Source organism: Panthera pardus, unplaced genomic scaffold, assembly GCF_024362965.1.
Source record: "Panthera pardus isolate Hobbes unplaced genomic scaffold, ASM2436296v1 HiC_scaffold_4, whole genome shotgun sequence".
Taxonomy (NCBI): domain Eukaryota; kingdom Metazoa; phylum Chordata; class Mammalia; order Carnivora; family Felidae; genus Panthera; species Panthera pardus.
In genome coordinates this window covers 13,042,125-13,065,771 of record NW_026526969.1, presented here as the reverse complement: position 1 = coordinate 13,065,771, position 23,647 = coordinate 13,042,125, and the positions used below count along the sequence as shown (strand labels likewise).

Sequence of the window (23,647 nt, the reverse complement as noted above, 5' to 3'; positions counted from 1 at the left end):
TCCCTTTAATCTCTACCAGAAGGATTTAATCAAATATCTTTGGCGAAACAACCACGTTGTTAATGGAGAAGGTTTTCGGGTGGAGAGGTGGTCAGAATTTGTGTCCGGGGCATAGTTTACGTTTCCGTTTTCAAAACATTCCCCACCGGGACTGTGCGATGTGAGAACCAGGCTAACCATCGATTCTGATGTGCACCCTTTTTTTCTTCCTGTTCCTTTGCGCCCAAGTGAACTGCCTCATTCACCTCAGAACCTCCTGGCCAGCCTGAACTCTTCCCACAGCCACGCCGTGACGCTCTCGTGGGTTCGACCCTTTGACGGAAACAGCCCAGTCCTCTACTACATCGTGGAGCTGTCTGAAAACAGTAAGTGCTGAAGCAGAGTTGTTGCCGTGGACGGATTTCTCTCCGCGCACTCAGTGTCCTTGACCTGTACTTCTGGCACAGACCCCAAACCAGTAGAAAAATGTGATGATGCTTTACGGAGTTCCAAATGAAAAACCCCACTCTGGCTTTTGGGAAAGATACAGGGTGCCGTGGGAGGCTGGGAGGGACGAGAAGGAAGCACAGGGAGCCTCCCGTGAGAGCCCGGATCTGGGCCTGAGCCCCACAGGGAGGCTGTGCGCACACCCGTTGGGACCGTCCCAAGGGTGAACTTGGACGCGGGGGAATAGGGCCGCCCCCTGGGGCTGCGTGGGAGCCAGCAACAGCACTAGTTAGCATTTCTGCCTGTCTCCTCTGGCTCGGACTCGGGCGAAGTATTCTCTGGGCCTTCCCCTTCTCCCTTCCCCCACGCCTTGGCCTCTGCCAGCAGGAGCTGGCTTTGCTCCCCGCCCTGCCACCATTCTCCCCTCCTATCTGTGGGCCAGCGGCTCCTCTCCTGCCCCCTCCACTCTCTTCTCGGGAAGTCAGGGCAACCCTGTGATTCCAAGGGGCGTCTTTTCCTTGACATCTGGGTTCTCCAGCATCCTAATCCTCCAGAGTCACGCTCAGGGCCCCGTTCCTCCATGTCTCTGTCCAGTGGTCTCCCACACTCCTCCAGAGTGAATTCAACTCCTTTGAACCCTGACCATCCTCAGTGCCTTGGTGCGGCCTTTCTAATCTCCATTCCAGCCCCAAGGCCTCCTTGGTGACGAAAGCCACGAATGGCCCTGGGCCCCTTTCTCCTCACCTGACCCCACGCCCACATCCGCGCTCTGCGTTCTCGGACACAGCTCTGCAGGGCCCGGTCTCTGTCACCAGGACAGCCTCCAACTGGTGCCCCTGCCTCTACTCTTCTCTTCCAAAGCATTCTTACCCAGGCAGGGACACTGATCTTCTTAACATCTCCCCCCGCCCCCACAGGGCTTAGAAGGAAACCTTCCTCGGAGCCTGAGCACTGTCACCTACCTCCCCCTTCCCACTCTGCTCTGTGCCCGGCATGTGGCAGGCACGCTGGTTTCACGGGCTGCCCACGTGGCCCCGTTTCCCTCGTCTGGAATGCTCACGGGGCTGGACCGTCACCCTTCACTGTCACCTCCTCAAAGACGCTTTCCAGCACACTGGCTCAGTGTAAGCTTTCACCATCCAAGCTAGCGTCCTCCCTCGGCCGTTATTCCAAACTCCTCCCGGGCCTCCCCCAGCGAGGAGCTAGCCAGACCACAAGGAGCTGGACTCCTGTGATGGTCAACATCACGGGGCCCTTGGCTTGTCTCATCGCGACATTGTCATTCTAATTGGGTCCCTGTTCCAGGACAGCTGGGAATGGTTCTCTCTCGGGGTGCCCTCTGCCGAAACCTGAGTCAGCCTGGCCGAAGTCCACATGGCTCGCTGGCCCGCTCAGTTCTGCAGGCAGAGACGTCCTATGGTCTCGGTGACCGCTTTTCCTAGGCGCTCACCAGCTCGCACGCTCTTCTGTAATTGCTGACTTAACTCACCGAGCTTCTGCTAATTATCTGTTGTACTTCTCCTCCGTCCTGATGCTGTATCCTCCTTCAGATCATCACGTGCCCATGCCCCATCAGGCACTGGTTGATGCTCCTTTCACAGCTCAGGGGCCCGACGTGCAGAGTAAGTCACTGGCCGGAAGTCACACGGCTAGTGGTGGCCGAGGGCGGGACTCCACCCAGGCTGTCTGCCTCCGGAGGCCCTGCTCTTAATGAGTATCAGGCATCTACAAAGAAGTCTCACGGGGCAGACGCTTCTCTCTCGCACCTCGGCGGCGAATGACGGAGGTGAAGGCGTTGGTGGCCTTGGGTTCTGGTCTGTGTAGAGATTAAAGGGAGCCGCTGCGTGAACCTGCCCGTACTTGCTTGGGCACCTCCCAAACCAGTCCATGGAGGGATGTCCCAGAAGGGGTATTTTAGTCCCAACTCCTCCGTTTCTAAATTTACACCCTTGTCGACGACGGCCTCCGTTTCAAGCACCATCTGAGGCCGAGGTGCCCGATGCCCAGGCCCTGCTTCCCCTTGCCGGAGGCTTCTCTGATGGCCGGTGTGGTCTCTTCCTTCCCATCGGGGGTCAGGGTGTGAATGGGGACCTGTCTATACACCGCTGTCCGCTCAGAGAGGGGAGTCATTGGCATTATTTATTAAAAACACCTGAGAAGGTAAGGTTTTCCTCAGGGTGTCCTGGTCATGCAACCTGTGAGAAGCGTGGGGCCAGACGATGGTCTGCGTGGAGACAGTGAGACAGGAGCAGAGACCAGGCCCGGGCGTCCTTCGTGTCTGTGTCCTGGGTCCCTAACACTCGGTAGGCACTCAGCAGGTGAACTGACTCTGGTCTCTCCGGTAGCGCCCCCTGTGGTGGACTCAGGTTACAGTCCTAGACCCCCTCCTGAAAGTCAGGTGCTCGACCATCCTCGATTTACTAAAATAAGACACTGCCTCAAAATGCCCACACCAGCTGTTTTCTCATCAAACTGCGGGAGCTCTTGGCTCTGCCAGTCGGGCGTCTTGCTCGAATCGGGCACGGGCTTCACACGCAGTCATTCATTCCACCCATCTGTCCATTCACGCCACACGAGGTCCTCGTCGGGCACCTGCTTCACGCGGAGTGCTCTGCCGCGGGCCGGGATGCGGAGCCGAGGTGACCAGTCCCCGCTGGTTAACGGCAAAGGCAAAGGTCAGGCTCGTCACCGCGTCCTGCCCCATAACGAGCTCTCACCGAGGTACGCGCCGGTGCTGGGGGAGTGCAAGGTCAATCAGAGAGCCTCCAGAGGGAACAGGCCTCGACACTTGGGCCGGGCAGAGGACAGGGGCAGCATCAGCCCCAAAGCGTGAGGCTCAAGGCACGTTCAGAGGCAGCCAGCTTCCGCAGGGACTACGGCAGGGGGGTTGGGCCGGAAGGTCACCCGGTCGTGCGAGAGCATCTGCCGGGGGGGAAACTCTTCCTCGGTCTTCGTGCCCCAGCTCAAATATGGCTTTCCTCTAAACCTCTCCTTGACCCACAGCCCCTTCGTGCCCAGACCGAAAGTCCCCACAGCACTCCATGTATTCCCCTTGACTATTTAGTCCCACATGTAATAGCTACTGGTCTGCAGGTGTGCCTTCTGGCAAGACTGAACCCCTTAAGGGCAGGCTGGGCCCAATACTCCTTGTACCCATGATGGCCAACAGAGAGCCTGGCTCAGACGGGATGACTCTGTGGGCGTCCGGTCCCTTCACGTCACTGCAGAGGGTCCTAAGAACATCATTAGTCCCTCATTAGCCTCTGGCTCTCCTGCCTGGACCTTTCTGGAGCTGGCTGAGACTCCCATCTGTTTTTCTTCCAGAGCATGTGACATAGAAGAATCTCGAGTATTCTACACTATTATTATTGTTGCCCCAAGCATTATTATCATTACATGAAAAATCTAGAGCGGGTTAGGTGGTCGTCTCTGGGCCGATCCTGATTGCTCCTGCACGGGATACGAGTGTGGGCTATGTGGAAGCTGTCTACCCTGTTGTCCACCTTCCAGCCACGGCCAGTAGGAAGACCAGCACTGTCCCCCGGGCCAAGGATCTGGTTTTGATTTTTATTAGGAAGCGGTGTCCTTAAGGAACAGCTGAACAGGCTAGCTAATTATGGTCAGAAAGAACAGCTTAGCAGCAATACGGTAAAATGGAATTTATATTTGGCCTACACCCCACGCTGTGCAAGTGGGCGATTCTAAATGACTCCATCCAGACGCTCCATCCATCCGGCTACTTGGGACACCGTCTGCAGCCGGCTTCCCCTGGCAGGCTGATTGGGATGCCGTTCTCCTGGAAACCCGGCCTCCTGCAGGGGCCAGACTGGCCTGGTTAGTGGGGGCGGGGGGGGGGGGGGAGGGCAGGCCCCTTGCAGCACCTGCTCTCACCACATGCCAGCCGTTTCGAGAGGTCTCTCCAGAGCTTCTGTGGAGCAGAACTCTGGAGCTTAAGCTGAGCCTTTGTCCGTGCATTTGCCTGGAGTTGAAACCCCGTACGGAGAGCGTGTTGGGCCCTCACGGGTGTCCTGTGGATCGCCTCGCTCTGCAGTTTGATGCGTCTCCTTGCCGAGCCAGGGCTCAAGGAGGGCAGCAGTGTCCCAAGACCCAGTTCGAGGTACATGACTGGGGGAACACATGGGGTCTAGTGGGAGACGAGGGAACCTGGGGGGCCTGAGTTACGAGGGCACAGGGATTCTTGCGGCTTGATAGCACGGACCCCGTAAACTGGTGGAGAATTGCAGGGAACAGCGAGAGCACTTGGCCCAGTCTCTTAAGTGCTCGTTGAATTGGATCAAGAGTAATCTTTCTTTGAGATTATGACGAGAAGGCGGGATAGCGCCGGAAGGCACTGCGCGAGGCTTTGAAGTGGACTCGGAGACAGATCAAACACAGATTACCACGCGGCTCCTGCAGCAGCCTGCGGGGCTCTCTGACTCCGTAGAGGCCGGCACCTTTCATTGCTTTCGAGCTGTGCTACAGCTCCCTGGGCCACGGAGAAAACGTAAGTAATGCAAATCCTCCTTGTCCATAGAAATGCAAATACATCGTGTCTGGTTATCGGTGGTTCTTGGAGTCACTACTTATGGCCCTGGAGATAGTGACCCACCAAGCTTGCACCTGTTTGCGAATTCATTTCGGCAGTGCTGATTGTTGACACAGGTGTGCCGTTTGAACTCCCTCTTGGTACATTCGTAGCATCTTCCTGGCTCCTTCGTGAATTAATGAGCTACCCAGAAGCTTTAGGATGTGTTCGTTTTGTATTTGGGTGAGAGCCTTGCAAGGGTTTCCGTGAGCTTCCGTGATAACCCGGGTATTTGGGAGAGGCGGCACTTGTCTTAGTCTGTGCCCCAAGCTGAGCCCTTCATGTGTTCCGTGAGCGGGACTGGACGAAGGCCCTCCTTCCACGGCTCGAACACAATACTTGAGGTCTTTCACCAACTGGAGAGATGGTCCCTTTCCCGTGAATTTTTCCCAGCCTTAGCCCGTGTCCCCCGGCACGTAGTCGCGGGTGACAAACCCGCTTATACAAAAAATCCAGGTTATGTCGTTCCACTGAGTTCTTCTCTCAGTTTTTTAACAGACGTGGGTATTTGTAGTTACGGTTTGGCCATCACGCCTTAAAATATTTGAAGTTAATTAAAGTATAAAATAACTTTGTAATTCGGATTATTAAACTTAGGCATGCTCACTGGTAAGAATTTAGAAACTGGGACGCCTGGGTGGCTCAGCTCGAGGATCAGACGGAGTCGATCTTCAGTCGGTTGATCATCCAACTCTTAATTTAGGCTCAGGTCGTGATTGCAGTCGTGGGATTCAGCCCCCGTGGGGCTCCATGCTAAGCATGGAGCCTGCTTAAGTTTCTTTCAATTTCTCTCTCTCTCTCTCTCTCTCTCCCTCCCTTTCTCTTTCTCTTTCTCTTTCTCTCTTTCTCCCCCTCCCCCTTCTCTCTCCCTCTCTTTCTCCCCCTCCCCCTTCTCTCCCCCTCTCTCTCCCTCTCCCCCTCTCTCTCCCTCTCCCCCTCTCTCTCCCTCTCCCCCTCTCTCTCCTTCTCCCCCTCTCTCTCTCTCCCTCTTCCCCCCTCTCTCCCCCTCTCTCTCTCCCTCTGCCCCTCTCCCCCACTCACATGCGCTCTCTCTCTTTAAAAGAAATTTAGAAAATGGGGCACCTGGGTGGCTCTGTCAGTTAAGCATCCAACTCCAGCTCAGGTCTGGATTTTGTGATTCCTGAGTTCAAGCCCCACATCGGGCTCTATGCCGACAGCTCAGAGCCTGGAGCCTGCTTCGGGTTCTGTGTCTCGCTCTCTCTCTGCCCCTCCCCTCCTCCTCCCCTGCTCGCATTGTGTGTCTCTCTCTCAAGAATAAACATTGAAAATAAATAAATAAATCTTTAAAAAATTGAGAAATTACTTCAAGCACAGAGTGAAAGCAATCACTACAGTCCCTTGTGAGTTGAACTCCTGCCCTCCACACACGCCCTTGGCCCCTCTGCCCCAGGTCCTCCGGGACTTAATGCCTGTCCGCCCTCTCTCTTCCAGCTCTGCTTCCCTCTGGGCTTTTCCCTCCTCACCGGAGAATCACCCCCTCATCTCTCACTCACACCAGCCGCTCTTCCCGCAGAAGCTATAACATCGCTGTCCTGAAAGACGGGCGGCGGGCGGTCGTGGTCGCGGTCGTCCTGAACGGCGGTGCACCTGTGCTCTGGACCCCTGCCGCTCGCAGCACTTGGCTCCCTTGGCTCGACTCCCGCCCCCCTCTTGGTTCTTAACCCTTATCCTTCCATCTCTCGGGCCATCCCGCCCGCGTTTTCCTCTCCTCCCCGCAAATGCTGGCACTCTCTGCTTTGCTTGCTCAGCCCACAGGTCTTTACCTCCTCTGTGCCCACCCCCCCGCCCCCCGCAGTAACCCCGTGCCGCCGCGGCTCACCTGTCGCCCCCAAGCTGCCGCCCTAATACGTGTTCATGACCTTGACCTCGGCCCTGGGCCCCAGACACTCGTGCCCAGCTGACCCACGGGCTCGGCAGACTCAAACTGTCAGACTAGAACTCATCACGTTTCCCCCAAGTAGCTTCTTCTCCAAGTTAGAAACACAGACCGTCCCCCGTCCCCAGACACTCGTGCCCAGCTGACCCACGGGCTCGGCAGACTCAAACTGTCAGACTAGAACTCATCACGTTTCCCCCAAGTAGCTTCTTCTCCAAGTTAGAAACACAGACCGTCCCCCGTCCTCCACAAATCTTCAGTAACTTCTGTCATTTGACCTCGTGTCTGTCCAGCCCGTGACCCTTCTCCGTTCCCGCCACCTCTGCCCCGACTGGCTGCCTCCCCATCACATGAGTCCCTCCACGTCACCTCCTCAGGCCCACCCTCACCGAGACGCCAGCGGGAGCCCTCCAAACACACACGTGCCCGAGCGAAGGCCTTTCCCCGCTCGAAACCCTGGGGCCCCTCAGCGGAGGCGCCATGGCAGGGCTGTGCGTGAGCCTCGCGTGCCTCCGTAATCTGCTTCGGGGCCCCCAGAGCGTGTAGGGCTCCAGACAGCTCAGACACTAGTCCCGAGCCCGTCTTCTGGCCAGATAGCCAGCCCTCTTTCCTACGGAGAGATGTCATCGCTTAAAGTCTGGATTCTCAGCCGATGAGCGTGGTATCCAGCACTGTTTCCATCCGACGGCCACCTGCCTCTCCAGGTTTACCTCCAGCCGCTCACTTCGCTGATTATGCTTGAGCGACAAGGTGTGGCTCATAGACCCCTGAACACGCCTGATTCCCGGTGCCGCTGCCCCTCGCTCAGCCTGTCTGGAATTCTCTCCCCATTCCTACCTTCTGTCTCAGGTCAACTCCCTTGTCGCATTTCCTCCATGCAGTGCCCCCTGTCTCTTCCTCTGGGAGGGGAGCTGCCCCCAGGTCTCCTCTCCGGGGGCCCTATTCCCAGATCTCATCCGGGGGGTGTGCTGTTCCCAGTTGTCCCCCTCTGTGGGGGTGGTGTCCCGGGTCTCCTAGGGGAGGGGGGCGCTGTCCCAAGTCTCCTCCTAGGGGGAGGGGGTGCTGTCCCAGGTCTCCCCCTTGGGGGAGGGGGTGCTGTCCCAGGTCTCCCCCTGGGGGGAGGGGGAGCTGTCCCAGGTCTCTTCCTAGGGGGAGGGGACGCTGTCCCAGGTCTCCTCCTGGGGGTGGGTGATGCTGTCCCCAGTCTCCTGCTCAAGTAGCAGTCATATCGAATCACCCGATAGACAAACCAGGCCCTTAGGTCACCAGCAAAGGCAGGACATCAGCACGTGAAAATATCCAGAAGGAAACACTAAAGAATACTTTTCCTCCTCCCAAGTTTACAAAGATATTCTCCTATGTTTTCATTCGGAGGATTTTTACTTCGCACTGTCCTTCGATTACTGATCCTCCTGAACACATTTTTCCAAGTTCCTTGGCTTTTTGTGCTTTGTCTCTACGATCTGTCGATTTCTTTTCCTCTATTTTTGTATCAAAGCCTTAGGGTTTTTTTCCTGTCATTTGTGACACGGATTTTTTCAATTTACTTTTTACTCTTGATTTTTGTGTATTACTTTTTGACATACAGAAGTATTTGGTTTTTATATAGTTAAATCTATTGGTATTTTCGTTTATGATTTATTTCGCTGCTTTTATGTTTGGATATTTCAACACTTGTAAGCATAAAATACATGTTCTTTAAATTCTCATCTGGGTTTTTTTAAATTTTTTTTAATGTTTGTTTATTTTTGAGAGAGACAGAGACAGAATGCGAATGGGTTAGGGGCAGAGAGAGAGGGAGACACAGAATCCGAAGCAGACTCCAGGCTCCGAGCTGTCAGCACAGAGCCCGATGCGGGGCTCGAACCCAAGGACTGTGAGATCATGACCTGAGCTGAAGTCGGATGCTTAATCGACTGAGCCACCCAGGCTCCTCTCATCTGATTTTTAAACCTTTACTTTTTCACACATTTAACTCTTAAAAACTCATCTGAACTTAGATGTAAGTTTGAACTTAGAATTTTTATTTTTTCCAAATGACCCTCATCTTCCCGACACAGTTCATTGAATAATCCATTTATTTATGAATGTTTCCCTTTTTATGTATTCAGAGGCCCTGTTTGTATAAAAGTCTGTTTAGGGGGGTTTATTTGGATCCATCGATTCATCATCTGGTTTTTGGCCTGGTTTATATTTTAGTTGTTTTAGTTCCAAAATGTGTATTAATTGCTGATAAAGCAAAGTTCTTTCGTCTTATCAGATTTTTGCTAGTTCTTGTTGCCTGTTTATTTTTCTTAAAAAAAAAAATCGGAATTATTTTGTCAGGTTTCAAAAATAGTCCCCTTGACTTTTTAGTGACATTAAGCTTATGAGAAGTTTGATGAGAACTGACTTCTTGGAGATTCTGTCTTCCCATCCAGAAAATAGCATGCTTCTCCGTTGCATTAGCTCTTTTTTTGAATCGTCTAGGGAAGTTGACAGGTTTGCACCCATTGGTGTGACACTTTTTTGTTGAGGTTATCCTAAGATTCTGTCTTACTGCTATTGAGAATGGGATCTCCTTTCTATTCTGTCTGGCAGCTAGTTCTAAATTTTGGGCTGTGGCTACGGCCCTGGTTCCAGTGTTTGTTCTCCATCCAGCCGCTTTCCGTATTCTCTTATTATTCTCATGATTTTCCAGTCGGTCCTCTTTGTTTTCAAGGCAGGCAATCATATCTTCTCCAAGTAATAGAAACTTATTGTTTCCTGTTTTTTAAAAAAATAATCTCACACGGTAGGGGCGCCTGGGTGGCTCGGTCAGTTGAGCATCTGACTCTTGATTTCACCTCAGGTCAGGATCCCTGGGTCGTGGGATCGAGCCCTGCCTTGTGCTTTGCACAGAGCGTGGAGCCTGCTTGAGATATTGTCTCCCTCTGCCCCTCTCCCCCACTCATGCTGTCTCCCTTTCTCTCTCTGAAATAAAATTAAATTAAAAATAAAATAAAACTTACAGGGTTAGTCAGAATAATTTAAAAGAATAATCAGCACAGTAGTGCCTCTCTTTCAGTCTCTGATCTCAGTGGAATATCTACCAGGGTTTTATTGTTATACATGATATTGACTTTTGGTTGCTTATTGATGCATAATTTACATATCATGAAATGCAGAGATCTTAAGCAAGTTTTACAAATACATACACAGCACATAGCTCATACTGCAAATGAGATACGAAATGTTTCCGCAGAGCGGGAGGTTCCCTCCTGACCCTTCTCCACAGTCTTTCTCCGGCAAGGGCAGGCACTCGGCAGCCCTCCCCCTCCATACGTTGGATTGGCCTATTCCTGAAATTCGTAGAAATGAATATGATATTGATTTGAAACAAGTTTTTCATCGTTTAATACATTCCTCCTCCCATTCGTGGTTCTTCTGATTTTTTAAATTTTTATGGAAATGTATTCTTTCTAAGCAAATTATTCCTAAAATACCAACATTCCACTCAGCAATGCCCTACACCTTCCACACACGAGCATCCCGCAGCTCCACGGCCCTGACACAGATTCCCGGAGGACCGTCCTCTATGCGCCTTTCAGAGGTGACGCGGTGGGGAACTTGGTCACCATCACCACATGAGGTGCCTGAGCCTCAAGGTTGAAGTTAATGTATTTTTCCTTAACTTGGAAAGGAACACTGTCTCCCGCAAGTTAATATCGTACTTGCTGTTTGCTAAGAACGTGCCAGAAGAAACATGAAGTTGGAAGAACACGTCTGGGTCTCCGCGTCTCTCGCTGGGTCTCGGGCAGAGTCGTCCCTGCGGCCGGCATCTCTGCCGTGAAGACATGTCTGTTTCTCCTGAGCGATTCTGCAGCTTTCTTTTCAAACTCTGCCATCCAGCGCGGTGCTTTTTCCTTTGGCCTCCAGGAAGCCCGAAGCTAAACTGAGTGCTTAGCTGGATACCTGAGTCATCCCAGGTGCTCCCAACATCCCTCTGTCTTCCTCTCCTTCGTGATTTTGGATTTGTGTTTTTATTTTCACTTTATATCCAATTTTATGTGTATTTTCACTTAACGTTGTTTAAATCTTCTTTAAAAGCAGCAGACCTCCAGGGGCACCTGGGTGGTTCAGTCGGTTAAGCGTCTGACTCTTGGTTTGGGCTCGGGTCGTGATCTCAGTTTGTGAGTTTGAGCCCCACCTCAGGCTCTGTGTGGAGCCTGCTTCAGATTCTCTCTCTCTCTCTTTCTCTGGCTTGTCCCTGTTCATGCTCTCTCTCTCAAAATAAATAAATAAACTTAAAAAAAATAAAAGACTGCACACGTGTGCGCACACACACACACACACACACACACACACACACACACACATGCCCGCACACAGAGGGACCAAGTGATGCCAGACCAAAGTCCTAGACCATAGAGAGCCGTGCAAAGTCATTTAGCGACGCCATGTGAGCTCATCTAGAAGCTGGTGGATGGACCTGGCTGTGGTGGTGTGAGCTTCAGAGGCGGAAGGAGAGAGCAGGGAGGTTGCTTTTTCTGAACTGATGGCTGAGTTCCCTGGAAGGAAGGGGGCCAAGGGTGGCCGGGAACCCCGGGCCTGGGCCGGAGGGCTGCAAGCCCGCACTGAGGCGTCAGTCTGGGGGGATGATCGGCCAGCCGGGCCGGAGCGTGCTGGGTTTGAGATGATGCTTTGGAGTTGAGGTGGCGATTTCCCACAGGCGGCGGCGTGTCTTTTCTCGAGTAGAGAACGTTCTAGTGGCCACTGGTTTCTTGAGTGGGGCACCTCACGTCCACGGCTGGTCGGAGACTAGCTTTTGGAGGGCATTCCCTGGGGCCCGGGGCCTCTCCCGAGCCCCTTCCCGGCATCGTCAGGAGAGGCGGAAAGGGTTCTCCTTCCTCTGCAGAGAGGATCTCGAGGCCGTGTGGCTCAGCTCTTTCTTCTGTGGCCACAGAGTCTTTTCAGGCAGGGCCGGGCAGCTGTCTTGCGCACTGCTCCCCACGAGCTCATTTGCTTCCGTGTGGCAGCCGCTCCCGACTGTCACTACACAGTATGTCGAACATCTTCATCCCCGCTTGCGATGACGCACTTAAAAGCCGATGGCTTTGTGCTGTTTTGCTTGCCCAAGTTGCTGAGACTTTGTTCTCTGTGCTTCAAATCATTTGAATGCCGTCTTCGAAACGTAGCTCATACAGGTATTTTCTAACGGCCTCAGAGTTGTTAGGAAGTATTTTATGGCTCAGCTCATTTTTCTTTGGGCTTTTGCATACGGAACCTTGCTTTAAGGGCATTTGCTCCCATTTTAAAATCCATGCAGGATTTTACTGTCGTGTCCCAGATATTTACTGATCTTTGTTATCCTGCTGTCATAGGCCCAGAGAGGGGCCGAGGTGGAGGGCTTGGGGGGTTCTCTCTCTCTGTACTCCGCAAGATGTGGAGGTGGGCAGGGAGCCCACAGAGGCTCCCACAGCCTCTGCTCACCTCGTGGGTGGCCCTTCCCAAGCCTGTCCCACACTGATGCAAATTAATGCACAGGTCTGCCCCTCGTGACCACTCAGTGCAGAATACCAGTGGCCCTAGGATGTGTCTTCCCTAAAGCTGGGGGCCCCTTTTATGCGGAGAGGGCCCCCCAGTTCCACCCTGTCACCTGCCAGCCAGGGTTTGAGCTGTCCGTCGTGGGGGGTGCACTGCCACCGTCACGGTATGGCTCCTGCCTGCAGCTCGGTTCCCCCTACGCTGCTGGGTTTGTCCAATCCCTGCTTCCAGCCTTCCTGGCTTCTTTCCACCTCTCCGAAGCAAATGGCTTCTCCAGTTCAGGCCCTCGCCGGGAGTGTGTGTCCCCTTGTGGACCTGAGCCTCAGGCACATTTGGGGTCTTACCCACAGTTCAGAGGCCCCAGTCCCTCAGACGTGAACCATGTAAGGTCCCAAAGCCTTTCCTGTCATTGCCTTGGCCACGTTCCCTAGTGAGGGAGGGAGGTTCATTTACTTCCCAAATGCTCGGTGCTTTTGTTCTTAACTTCGAAGGCCAAACCCTGTGCATTTTTTCCCATCCAGCCCCACACACTTGCTTGTTTCTCGGGGGACGTCTGCCACGGGACCCTCCCCAGGTGGGGAACCACACTGTACTTCACCTGTCTGCTCCTTGGGGTTTCGTCCTGGCTGGGCAGTAGCCGCCTGCTTCCCACCCTGTCCCGGTCTAGTGAAGTTCCCTGACTCAGGTCTGTCTCTTTCAGCCCCGGCCAAGCCTGGCAGATTATGGCCGGCCCTCCCGAGGCCTCAGCCTTATCTCCCAGGGTCGCCACAGCAGGCCCGAGCCAAGCGTTCTTTGACACCTGTGCTAGATGTGTGCCACCTCGGTGGAGTCCCATCCATCCCAAGGACCTGGTCGTGTCCTTTCCAGAGTGTCCGTGCTGAAGATTTTCCACCAACTGACACAAACGGGACGCTGCGGCATCCCCTCTGATTCGAGTCTTGCCGTTCTGGCGACCAGTTCTAACCAGAGCCCCGCACAAGGATCTTCCTGACCTTTGCAGGACTAGTTAGCATTCCTGCCTCTCTCCCGGTGTCCACAGGACCTTTGAATAGGCTGAGAGAAACCGCTGCTTGATGCCGGGCGTGCTTGCCTCCTGAGTGGGAGAGAGGCCTGGGGCGCCAGCTCACTGGGCCCGGGCTAGGCCCTGAAACCGCGCTTCTCTCACGGGACGACGGGAACTTCAACGTAGGGGGGCAAACGGTAGCCGTCCCGCCACACTCAATCCCGCAGCTCAGTGAGCTGGACGCCGACACGCAGGGCGGACTGCTCTCCGAGAAGCTTGAAAATAATTGCACAAAGCACTCAAAAAATCTTGAAAACAGTTTTAAAAGACTGCAGAATGGATCTATGCCTATTTTGTTTCATTTTCTTCTCTTACTCTCTTTTCCAGATTTTCGTTAATGAATTGGTACTTTCTATGATGTATTTTTTATATATAAATAATTTATATACACAATTTATATGTAATTATATATATAATTCATATATGCGTATATAATTATAATTTATATATACATATATAATTTATGTATAACTTATATATGTACATATAACATATATAATTATGTGTCTTATATATGTATGTATAATTATATAAATAATTTATATGTGTGTATATAACTTATATATAATTATATATGTATAATTTATATATGCATATATAATTATATACATAATTTATACACGTATATATAATTTATATATAATTAACATAGTACATATTTTATATGTATGTATTTTTTTCCACCTTTTTGTATTATTTCGTGGGCATACGGTTCCCTGGGTGGTCTCAGGATTTGTATGGCTCAGTAATTTTGGAGCCCTTGTTATGGTAATCTATTCAAAACCTAAAGGGCTTCTGCGGGCCTTGGGCAGGGCCAGTGCAGGTGCGGGCTGAGCCCAAGGTCCCTCCGTCCTTCCGACTCCCAGAGCTGACGCTAGCCTCCTACCCTGGGGACATTCAGTGATGACTGTTTACAGCTGTGGGGGACCTGGCCCCTTGTTGTCACTAACCCCCAAAGCCAGCAGGCCCCCCAGACACTGAGAGATGCCAGCGAGCCACATCTGGGACGGCCCGTCCTCCAGGGCTCCAGCGTCGGGAACGATCACGGTGGCCTGAAACTCTGTTCTGCAGAGGCTCTGAGTCCGCCATCCGGGCCTCCCCGTGTGAACCCACACACACGGCTGTCTTCTCCTGCACACCACACAGGGCCTTCCCACGCGAGTCCTGCGCTGTGTGCCACAGCTTGCCCTCTCCTTCCCGGTTCTCACCAACTCTCTGACAGGCCTTTTCTTCTCTTGCGATTTATTTTAGAGGAGTTTTAGGTTTCCAGAATTACTGTGAAGGCAGAGAATTTCCAAAAGCCCCATACCCCGTTTCCCCTATTATGACATCTTGCATCTGTGTGGTACCTGCCTCACAATTCATGAACGAATGTTGACGTATTATCATTACCTAAAGTCCATGCTTTATTCAGGATTTCTTCAGTTTTTCACGAATGTCTTTCTTCTGTCCCTGGACCCCGTCCAGGCCACCACACCACATTTAGCCACTGTGTCTCCTTAGCCTCCTCTTAGCAGGACAGTTTCTCAGACTTGTGACGACCTTCACAGCCTTGAGGGCTGATGCTCAGGTGTTTTGTAGGACATCGCCAGGTTGGGATTTGTGGATATTTTTCTGATGATTAGACCAGCATTTTGGGGTTCTGGAAGGAAGAGCACCAAGCAAAGTGCCATTCCTTTCCCTTCACGTGGTGGGGAGGGGCATCAACGCACCTTATCGCTGTGGGTGCTGGAGAGGCTAAAGCTTTAAGCACCAGGAAGTGCAGCGTCATCCGAGCGCCCGCCCCGAGAGTGCGGTACCTTACTAAGAAGCCCAGAGAACTTCCACTTAGTGTCTAAACATCCCGGTGTGGGGAAGGAGAGCCACATGACTGAACCCTCGAAGGCTTTGGGCCAGGAGCATAGCTCTGCTTCTGGGTCATCTCTGTGACCAAGCCCTTGACTTGCGAGCTTTAACACTCATTATGACCAGTAGAGAGACGTCGAAAGAACAAAGTTGCCTCCGTCTGGGAGCTGCCCCCACGATGGAAGGACCAGATCGTGATTCGTGGGTCAGTGCCTCCTTTCCTTGTATGAGCAAGAGGATGATCATAAATGCCATGAGGTTACTGTGAAGGTTCAGTGTGTGACACAGTCACCCAGAGTGCCCAGGACGTGGCAGGTGCTTTCGCTGAACGAGTATTTATTGGGTTCCTGCCTCACGTGGGGCACTCTTGTAGTGCCCAGGATCTACCAGCGAGCAAAACAGATTCTGGTGGAGTTCATCCTGTGGGCAGCTACTTGCAAGGGTAGACATTCTTATTCTAACCTGAAGCTTATATTTTAGGAGACACAATACGCAGACTGTTGCAGCCAAAAGAGCACTGGAATTCGAATTAGGAAAAGAATAAAATTTGCATCTTAATTCTTCCACTTAACTTGCTCTGTGACCTAGGGGAAGTTGTTTTAATGCAAGAATGCGCATTCTCATAATATGAAACACTACAAGGCAAAGCATCAGTGAAATCACATATTTCATCTACCAAATGTCTGACTTAATACGGTCACAAAATGTCTGACTTAATACGGTCACAGTGCTCAGTGCTGGCAATGTTGTGACAAAACAGTCACTTTCTAGGAACTTCTTATTATGAAAAGTGCTACGTATACACAAAGGTACAGGATATTCGTTCATGTGTTCACTGTCAGTACCATTTGCATATTACCGTATTTGTTTCATCAAGTCCCCACCTTGTTTGTTTGTTTTGCTAGAGGATTTTTAAGAAAATCCCAGACGTTATGTCATTTCAACCTTAAGTGATTCACTACATAGCTCAAGTAAAGGACATCACACCCAACAAGATTAGTGGTAATCCTTAATATCATCTTATACTCAGCCCATATTTAAATGTCTCTACTTGCTTTTTTTAAATGTCTTTCTTTAAATTCCAGTTCGTTAACATAAAGTGTAATATTAGTTTCAGGTGTAGAATTTAGTGATTCATCACTTACACGTAATACCTGGTGTTCATCACCAGTGCCTTCCACAATCCCCATCACCCACTCACTCTCCTCCCTCCATCAACCCTTGGTTTTTTCTCTACAGTTAAGAGTCTGTTTCTTGGTTTTTCTCTCCCCCGCTCTAGGTTTCTTTATTTTGTTTCTTAAATTCCACAATGTGAGTGAAGTCATATGGTATTTGTCTCTGACTGACTTGTTTCACTTAGCATTATGCTCTCTAAATCGATCCATGCCATTGCAAATGGCAGGATTTCCTTCTTTTTCATTGCCAAGTAGTATTCCATTGTATATATAAACCACATCTTCTTTATCTGTTCATCAGTTGATGGACACTTGGGCTCTTTACATAATCTGGCTATTATAGATAGTGCTGCTATAAACATTGGGGTGCATATATCTCTTTGAATCAGTGTTTTTGTATCCTTTGGATAAATACCTAGTAGTGCAATTGCTGGACCATAGGATAGTTCTCTTCTTAACTTTTTGAGGAACCTCCATACTGTTCTCCAGAGTGGCTGCACCAGTTTGCTTTCCCACTGACAGAGCAACAGGGTTCCTCTTTGTCCACATCCTCGCCAATATCTGTTGTTGCCTAAGTTAATTTTAGCCATTCTGACATGTGTCAGGTGGTATCTCATTGTGGTTTTGATTTGTATTTCCATGATGATGAGTGATGTTGAGCATCTTTTCATGTGTCTGTTTAGCCATCTGGATGTCTTCTTTGGAAAAATGTCTATTCATGTCTTCCGCCCATTTTCAAACTGGGTTTTTTTTGTGTTGAGTTTTGTAAGTTCTTTATAGATTTTGGATGCTAACCCTTTGTCAGATATGTCTTTTGCAAATATCTTCCCCCATTCCATCGGTTGCCTTTTAGTTTTGCTGATTGTTTCCTTTGCAGTGCAGAAGTTTTTTATTTTGATGAGGTCCCAGTAGTTCATTTTTGCTTTTGTTTCCCTTGCCTCCGGACACGTGTTGAGTAAGAAGTTGCTGCGGCTGAGGTCAAAGAGGTTGTTGCCTTTGTTCTCCTTTAGAATTTTAGTGGTTACCTGTCTCACATTTAGGTCCTTACTCCATTTTGAGTTTATTTTTGTGTATGGTGTGAGAAAGTGGTCCAGTTTCATTCTTCTGCATGTTGTGTCCAGTTTTCCCAGCACCATTTGTTGAAGAGACTGTCTTTTTTCCTTTGGATGTCCTTTCCTGCTTTGTCAAAGATCAGTTGACCATAGAGTTGTGGGTTCATTTCTGGGTTTTCTATTCCGTTCTATTGATCTTTGTGTCTGTTTTTCTGCCAGGACCGTACTGTCTTGATCACTACAGGTTCGTAATATACCTTGAGTTCCAGAAATGTGATGCCTCCAGCTTTGCTTTTCTTTTTCAAGATTGCTTCGGCTATGCGGGGTCTTCTGTGGTTCCATACAAATTTTAGGATTGTTTGTTCCAGCTCTGTGAAAAGTGCTGGTGGAATTACATTAAATGTATAGATTGCTTTGGGTAGTACAGACATTTTAACAGTATTTGTTCTTCTAATCCATGAGCATGGAATGTATTTTCATTTCCTTTTGTCATCTTCAAATGCTTTCTTTTTTTTTAATGACTTTTCACAGTTGATTCTTTTGAATCCAAATCCAGATCCAAATGAGGTCCGTCCATTGCTTCATCAACAAGAGCCTCACCCCCCTTTCCCCTGCCCTCGCCTGGTACAGAGGCCAGGGCGTCTGTCCTGTAGAATGTCCCAAGTCCGGGGCTTGGCTGATTGCTTCCGTGTGGTGTCATTTAATGCGTTCCTGCATCTCCTTTATTGCCCAGAGACTGGAGTGAATTTGCATTCGGCTTTTGGCCTTGTGCGTTCTCTGAGAGAGAGAGAGAGAGAGAGAGAGAGAGAGTGAGTGAGTGAGTGTGTGTGTGTGTGTCAGGGGTGCCTGGGCATTTGCTGGGTGCTTCCCACTCACTCACAAGGAGATGCTGGAAGCCCAGCTCCTCGGCCTTTAGTGGTGTTTGATCCGTCCCCACGTCTGGGAAGTGACAGCCTGTAAGGTTTGGGAGGAGTTGTTTCTGTGTCCCTGAGTCTTGGTTTCCTCATCTGTCAGAGAGGAGATGATGCCTTCTCCCCAAGAAGATCCATGTGCCTACAGATGCAAACACACTTCCAGACCACCAGCGGCCATATAGACCTCGGGCATTAATAATAATAATAATAATGGTTCTTGTGGCAATTGAATTTTTCTTTGAAAAAGTATTTCCCTTCCTAAGATACCTTTGATTGAGAACATGATAATGCTCTTTTTTATTGGAGAAAGCTCCCAGTACATTTGTGAAGGTCGAAAGCCACCAGCTTTTTCACCAGTAGACAGGGCGAAGGAGCGGTGACCTCCTCGGGGGTTCTGGGCACTTGAAGGTAACAGGAAGATCAGTGACGCTCTTTGCGGAGCAGAGGTTTGTTTCATAGCCCGACTGGGGAAGACTGAAATTCCTTAGGCTTCTAGATCAGAGGGCAGGAGGCATCCCTGAAGGGGAGGAAAAAGCTATTGAAACTTTTATGGGATGGTTTCCTTTATCAAAAGAATCCTCTACATTCCAGCCCCTCCGACAGCATCTTGTAGTACTTTTTTCTGAGGACCTGGAGGAGAACCTTTTAAAGGGATTTTGCTTATGGGTTGTCAGGAGCAGACCTGCTATTTAAATTTTAACAGTCTCGGCAAGCTTGCAGCTCAGAGGCTTGTGAATGAGCAAATCCTTCCCAAACTACTTTTTTTTTTTCTTTTTTTGCTACAAATCAGAGTGCCTGTGAGATGGATCAGGTTCATTTGTATTAGTGCTCGGTTTAATCTCTCTTCCTGCCAGACCTTTTATCTTCTAGTAGGAAGAAGGAAAAGAATAAATAAAGAGTTCTGTAGATGCAGCCCGCAGACTGAGCGGGACCCCAGGGTACAGGGCAGACTAATAGGCCCTGTTGCCTATCATCAGCAGATCTCCCGGATGGGGTTACACACTTTGAGGAGTTGTTTATACTCCGAGTGAAGGAGCAGATCCCACTGGGCAGAATCTGGGAGGGAAGGCACTTGGGCGGGCAAGGCAGCGGTGCCCCTGCCCCGCCCCCCATGCCGACACTCACCGTCTCAGTCCGCGGGCTCCCCCACCGTCCTTCTGACTCTGCCCCCTTCTGAACTTGCGCCATACGGTGTACCTGACCGAGCAGGTGAGCCGTCCGCTTACTGCCAGGCTCTACGGGAAAAGAAGAAGGAGAGAAAGGACGTTTTATCGAGCACCGCGTCAGTCAGGTGCCGCTCTAATTCGAGTAGGCGGCCCTCTCGAATTAGAGCAGTCCGGGAGGAAGTTTCCAAAGGGAAGGTCTGCCCAGGTGTGGAGCCTTGTGACTCAGGACACAGAGGCAAGGGCTGCTGCAGGGTCCAGACAGAGAGGTGGCCTGGAGCTGCCCCCATGAGAAGAACAGGGCGATCGCCCCGTGAGTAAGAAAGAGCCCAGCCCTGCCGGGCAGGTCGTCGGGGGCACAGAACAGGGAGGGGAAGGTGGGAGGGGTGAAGGGGACGGTGGGAGGGGGACCGGATGTCCAGCACTGGGATCCACCGCGGGCCAGGCTTTGTGCTGGAGGCATCAGTGCGCGTCTCTTCTTCACCGTGACTGTCTTGGGAATTGTGTTATTCCCCCATTTTGTTTTTTACCATTTAAACAAATGTTTAATTGCGGTAATATATGCATAACATAAAATCTGCTGTCTTAACCAGTTTTAAATGCACAATTCAGTGGTGTTAAAGTACACTCACGTTGTACCGCCAATCTCCAGAATTCTTTTCATCCGGAAAAACTGGATCCCTGTACCCATTAAACGGGACTCCCCGTCTCCCCCTCCCTCCACCCCTGGCAACTGCCGTTCGACCTTGTGTCTGCGAATCTGACTCCTCCAGGGACCTCATAGAGGTGGAATCCTACACTGTCTGTCTGTCGTGACTGCCTTGTTTTCAAGGCTTAACTGTGTTGGAGTGTGTGTTTGAATTGCTTTTCTTTCTTCCTTCCTTCCTTTCTTTCTTTCTTTCTTTCTTTCTTTCTTTCTTTCTTTCTTTCTTTCTTTCTTTCTTTCTTTCTTTTATCAAGGCTGAATAGTATTTCAGTGCACGGAGAGACCGCGCTTGGTCCATCCATCCATCCACGGACGCTAAGGCTGCTCCCACCTTTTGGTTGTTGTGAATACTGCTGTGAAGACGGGTTCATAACAAATAGCTCTTTGAGCCCCTCCTTTCAGCTCTTTGGGGTTTATATTTTGAAGTGGAACAGCTGCATCAAATGGCAGTTCTGTTTTTAGTCTTTAGAGGAGCCTCCGTACTGTCTTCCCCAGCAGGTGCACGATTCTGCATCCCACCATCAGCACACGAATCCCAGCCTCTCTCCGTCCTCACCCACCCAGGCCATTCTCTGCTTTCTGTAGAGTGGCCGTCCTCTGGGTGGGAGGTGGGTCTCACTGTGGTTTTGACTTGCCCCCCCCCAACCCTTTTTACAGAAGAAACTCAAACAGAAGTAGACACCTGTACATGAAAGAGTGGTGGCCAGCCGTGGACACTTGTGTGTGTTGTCTTCAGAATGAAAACTGTCTCCACTGGACCGTGACTTGGCAGGGACGGGCCCTGCTCCCCAACCAAGTCCAGTTGCGTGGATGCGACAGAAGCCTCTTCCACGGGCCGTGTGGACGAATGGCTGTTTTCTGTACAGGAGCCTGCTTAGCGAACCAGATCACCACGAGCCATTTGGTGCTTCTAGAAGGGTCTCAGACTCCCAAAGCAAAAAGGCAAATTGTTGTGAGGTCTTCTGGAGTTAACTGGGGATGCACACGTGGCAGTTTTAAGGAAACATAAAGAGAGGGGGACCTTCATCAAGCATAGATTACCTATATCACCGAGAATCAAAGGCCAAGAACACTGAAATGCCCAGCTGGTGGTGAGGACCGCGTTCCCAGAAAGCCATTTTTGGAAGCAGCTTTATTTGAAATAATTAAAAAAGATTCAGCCTTTGTAGCCCAACTGGCTTCGTGCTGCAGAGCAGCGTAACTTTTTTCCTGGGGGATCAGCTAAGTCCAGCTTAGCAGTAGACAGCTCCCTGTGAGCAGGCTGCCCTCGAGAGCCTCATTTCGTTGTGAAGCGGTTTGTAGCTACTTCGTGGTGACTCCCAAAGACCCAGCGTGCATTCCCGATGCGCTCCCAGCACGGACTTGTGAGTCCTGAGCGTCACGTCCTTGGGTTCTTCTGCTGTGTGTGGACCATGCCCACAGCCCGCAGCGTCGGCAACGTGCCTCCTCGCCTGACGCCATCGTGGAAATCATGCCTCGCCTCTCTGACCATCTCCGGTGTGGGTGAGAGGGAGGGAGTCTGGCACCTCTTCCAAGGAACAAGACAGACAATTTGATTTCCGCAAGAAGCCCCCTCTCCGACCTCCCCATTTCACTTCACTGATAACTTGAAAATGCGGTTCTGGCGTCCTGACGATTCCAAATGAGAAGCGACAGTGGGTGTTCAAATTCGCTGCCAGGTCTTGTTTATTCCGGGGCATCATTCTGTGAAACGATGGGGCCAAAAAGCGTGTTTAAACTCTGTTAAAAAAAAAAAAAAAAATCCTACAAAGGTGTAGGAGCCCAGCAGAATCCCCTGAAGCCATCCAGGCGAGGGCCCATTTGGCTGACGGAGTCGCTCTTGCGCACCTGCCCGCGGGCTGGGTGCAAAGATATCCTAAACTCGCTGCAAATTTCATTACGCCTCCCTCCAGCCAAAGCCATTCAGGGGTGCGGTGCTGTAATGGGCCGCCACGCAGATGGGTTGCAAAATGCACAGCCCATCTGTCTTTATCATGCTCATTTCCTCTTTTATTAAAATGTTAATGAATATAGTTTTTATTTATCATTTGGTGACATGTGCGGCATCCTTTTCTGGGAGACGAATCTGCAATCTGCCTAACCGTGTGAGCTGACAGAGAGCGCAGGAGCGAGGAATATTTTGGTTGCGTTTAAACTGCCACATGCAGGTTGAGCAAAAAAATTCCTTCACTTGTTGACAGCAGCATGGGGGACGACGGGAGGTATGCCGGGCTTGGAGTGGGCCCCCGAGTTTCACGCCAGGCCCACAGGCTACCGGCTGTTAGCCATGTGGCCACGAGCCTTGGTTTCCACTTCTGTCACACGGGGCTGTCTGCTCTCTCTGCCCAGGAAAGCAGATGAGAGAACTTTATGGGGACGCGTTTCGCCTTCACTCGTTATCATTCAGACGTGTGCTCGTATGGTTCTGATTTCCTTTTGCTCATTCTTTCAGACTCTCCGTGGAAAGTGCATCTGTCAAACGTCGGCCCCGAGATGACAGGCGTCACCGTGCGCGGCCTGACTCCAGCTCGCACCTATCAGTTCAGGGTGTGTGCCGTGAATCAAGTGGGCAAGGGTCAGTACAGCGCAGAGACGAGCAGGTGTGTGAGCGCGCGGCCCTCCGTGGTGACGAGGGGCAGCTCGGGCCTGAAAACAAGACGGAACGTCCAGTTAGGAGGAGGAAATAGATCCGAGGAACCACCCTGCCCCCTTAGCGACGTTGGCCACAACGTGTGCAGGAATTACTGTAACCAAGAGAGAAACACAGTCCCTCGTGTGTTGGCCTAGCGGGGTTCTCCCTAATCGCTCTGAGGGAAGTTTCGTAGACTTCCGTGGTGCCCTGGCGGGGCCAACACAGATCGTCCCGGATCGCACAGGCCTCTGCATACATGCAGTGCACAGCCAACGGTGTTTCTGCGCCCTCTGTCTACCCCGGCCACCAGCACGAAGGGAGCTGGTGCCGCTGTTGGGACAAGTAAACACCGGGCCGGGCTCGTCGCATCCCCAAGTGGCCCTGCCGCTCCCCCAGCCCTGGGGCGGCTGCTGTGGAAGCCCATTCAGATGTGACCTGTGAAAATGGCTTCCTCCCATCCACACATTCCTGCGTGCCCTCCCCGACCCGCCTGAGCGTTCACGGGGCCCGAATCATGGCATGATTGAGCTCTCAATGACTTTTTTCAAAATGTGGGAGTGTGATGTGAGAAATATCGAAAGAGCGAAAGGAAAAACAATTTGGAAGGAGTCTCGGGCTGTGGGCCTGCAGACTGGCCCGCTCGGGCTTACGATCCCTTCCCGGGCGGAGGTGCCGCTCCTTCAG

The 23,647-nt window shown here is 51.1% G+C and overlaps 1 protein-coding gene across 3 annotated transcripts in view; it reads left to right on the top strand.

The window, feature by feature from the left end:
• The window catches only part of SDK1 (sidekick cell adhesion molecule 1), an 879,729-nt gene that overhangs the window by 675,280 nt on the left and 180,802 nt on the right, over positions 1-23,647 (top strand). For all 3 annotated transcript variants that reach the window (XM_053894114.1, XM_053894115.1, XM_053894113.1), the window contains exons 14-15: positions 229-365; positions 22,784-22,931. In XM_053894114.1, coding sequence (XP_053750089.1) covers positions 229-365; positions 22,784-22,931 — 285 coding nt within the window. The remainder of the gene's footprint in view (positions 1-228; positions 366-22,783; positions 22,932-23,647) is intronic.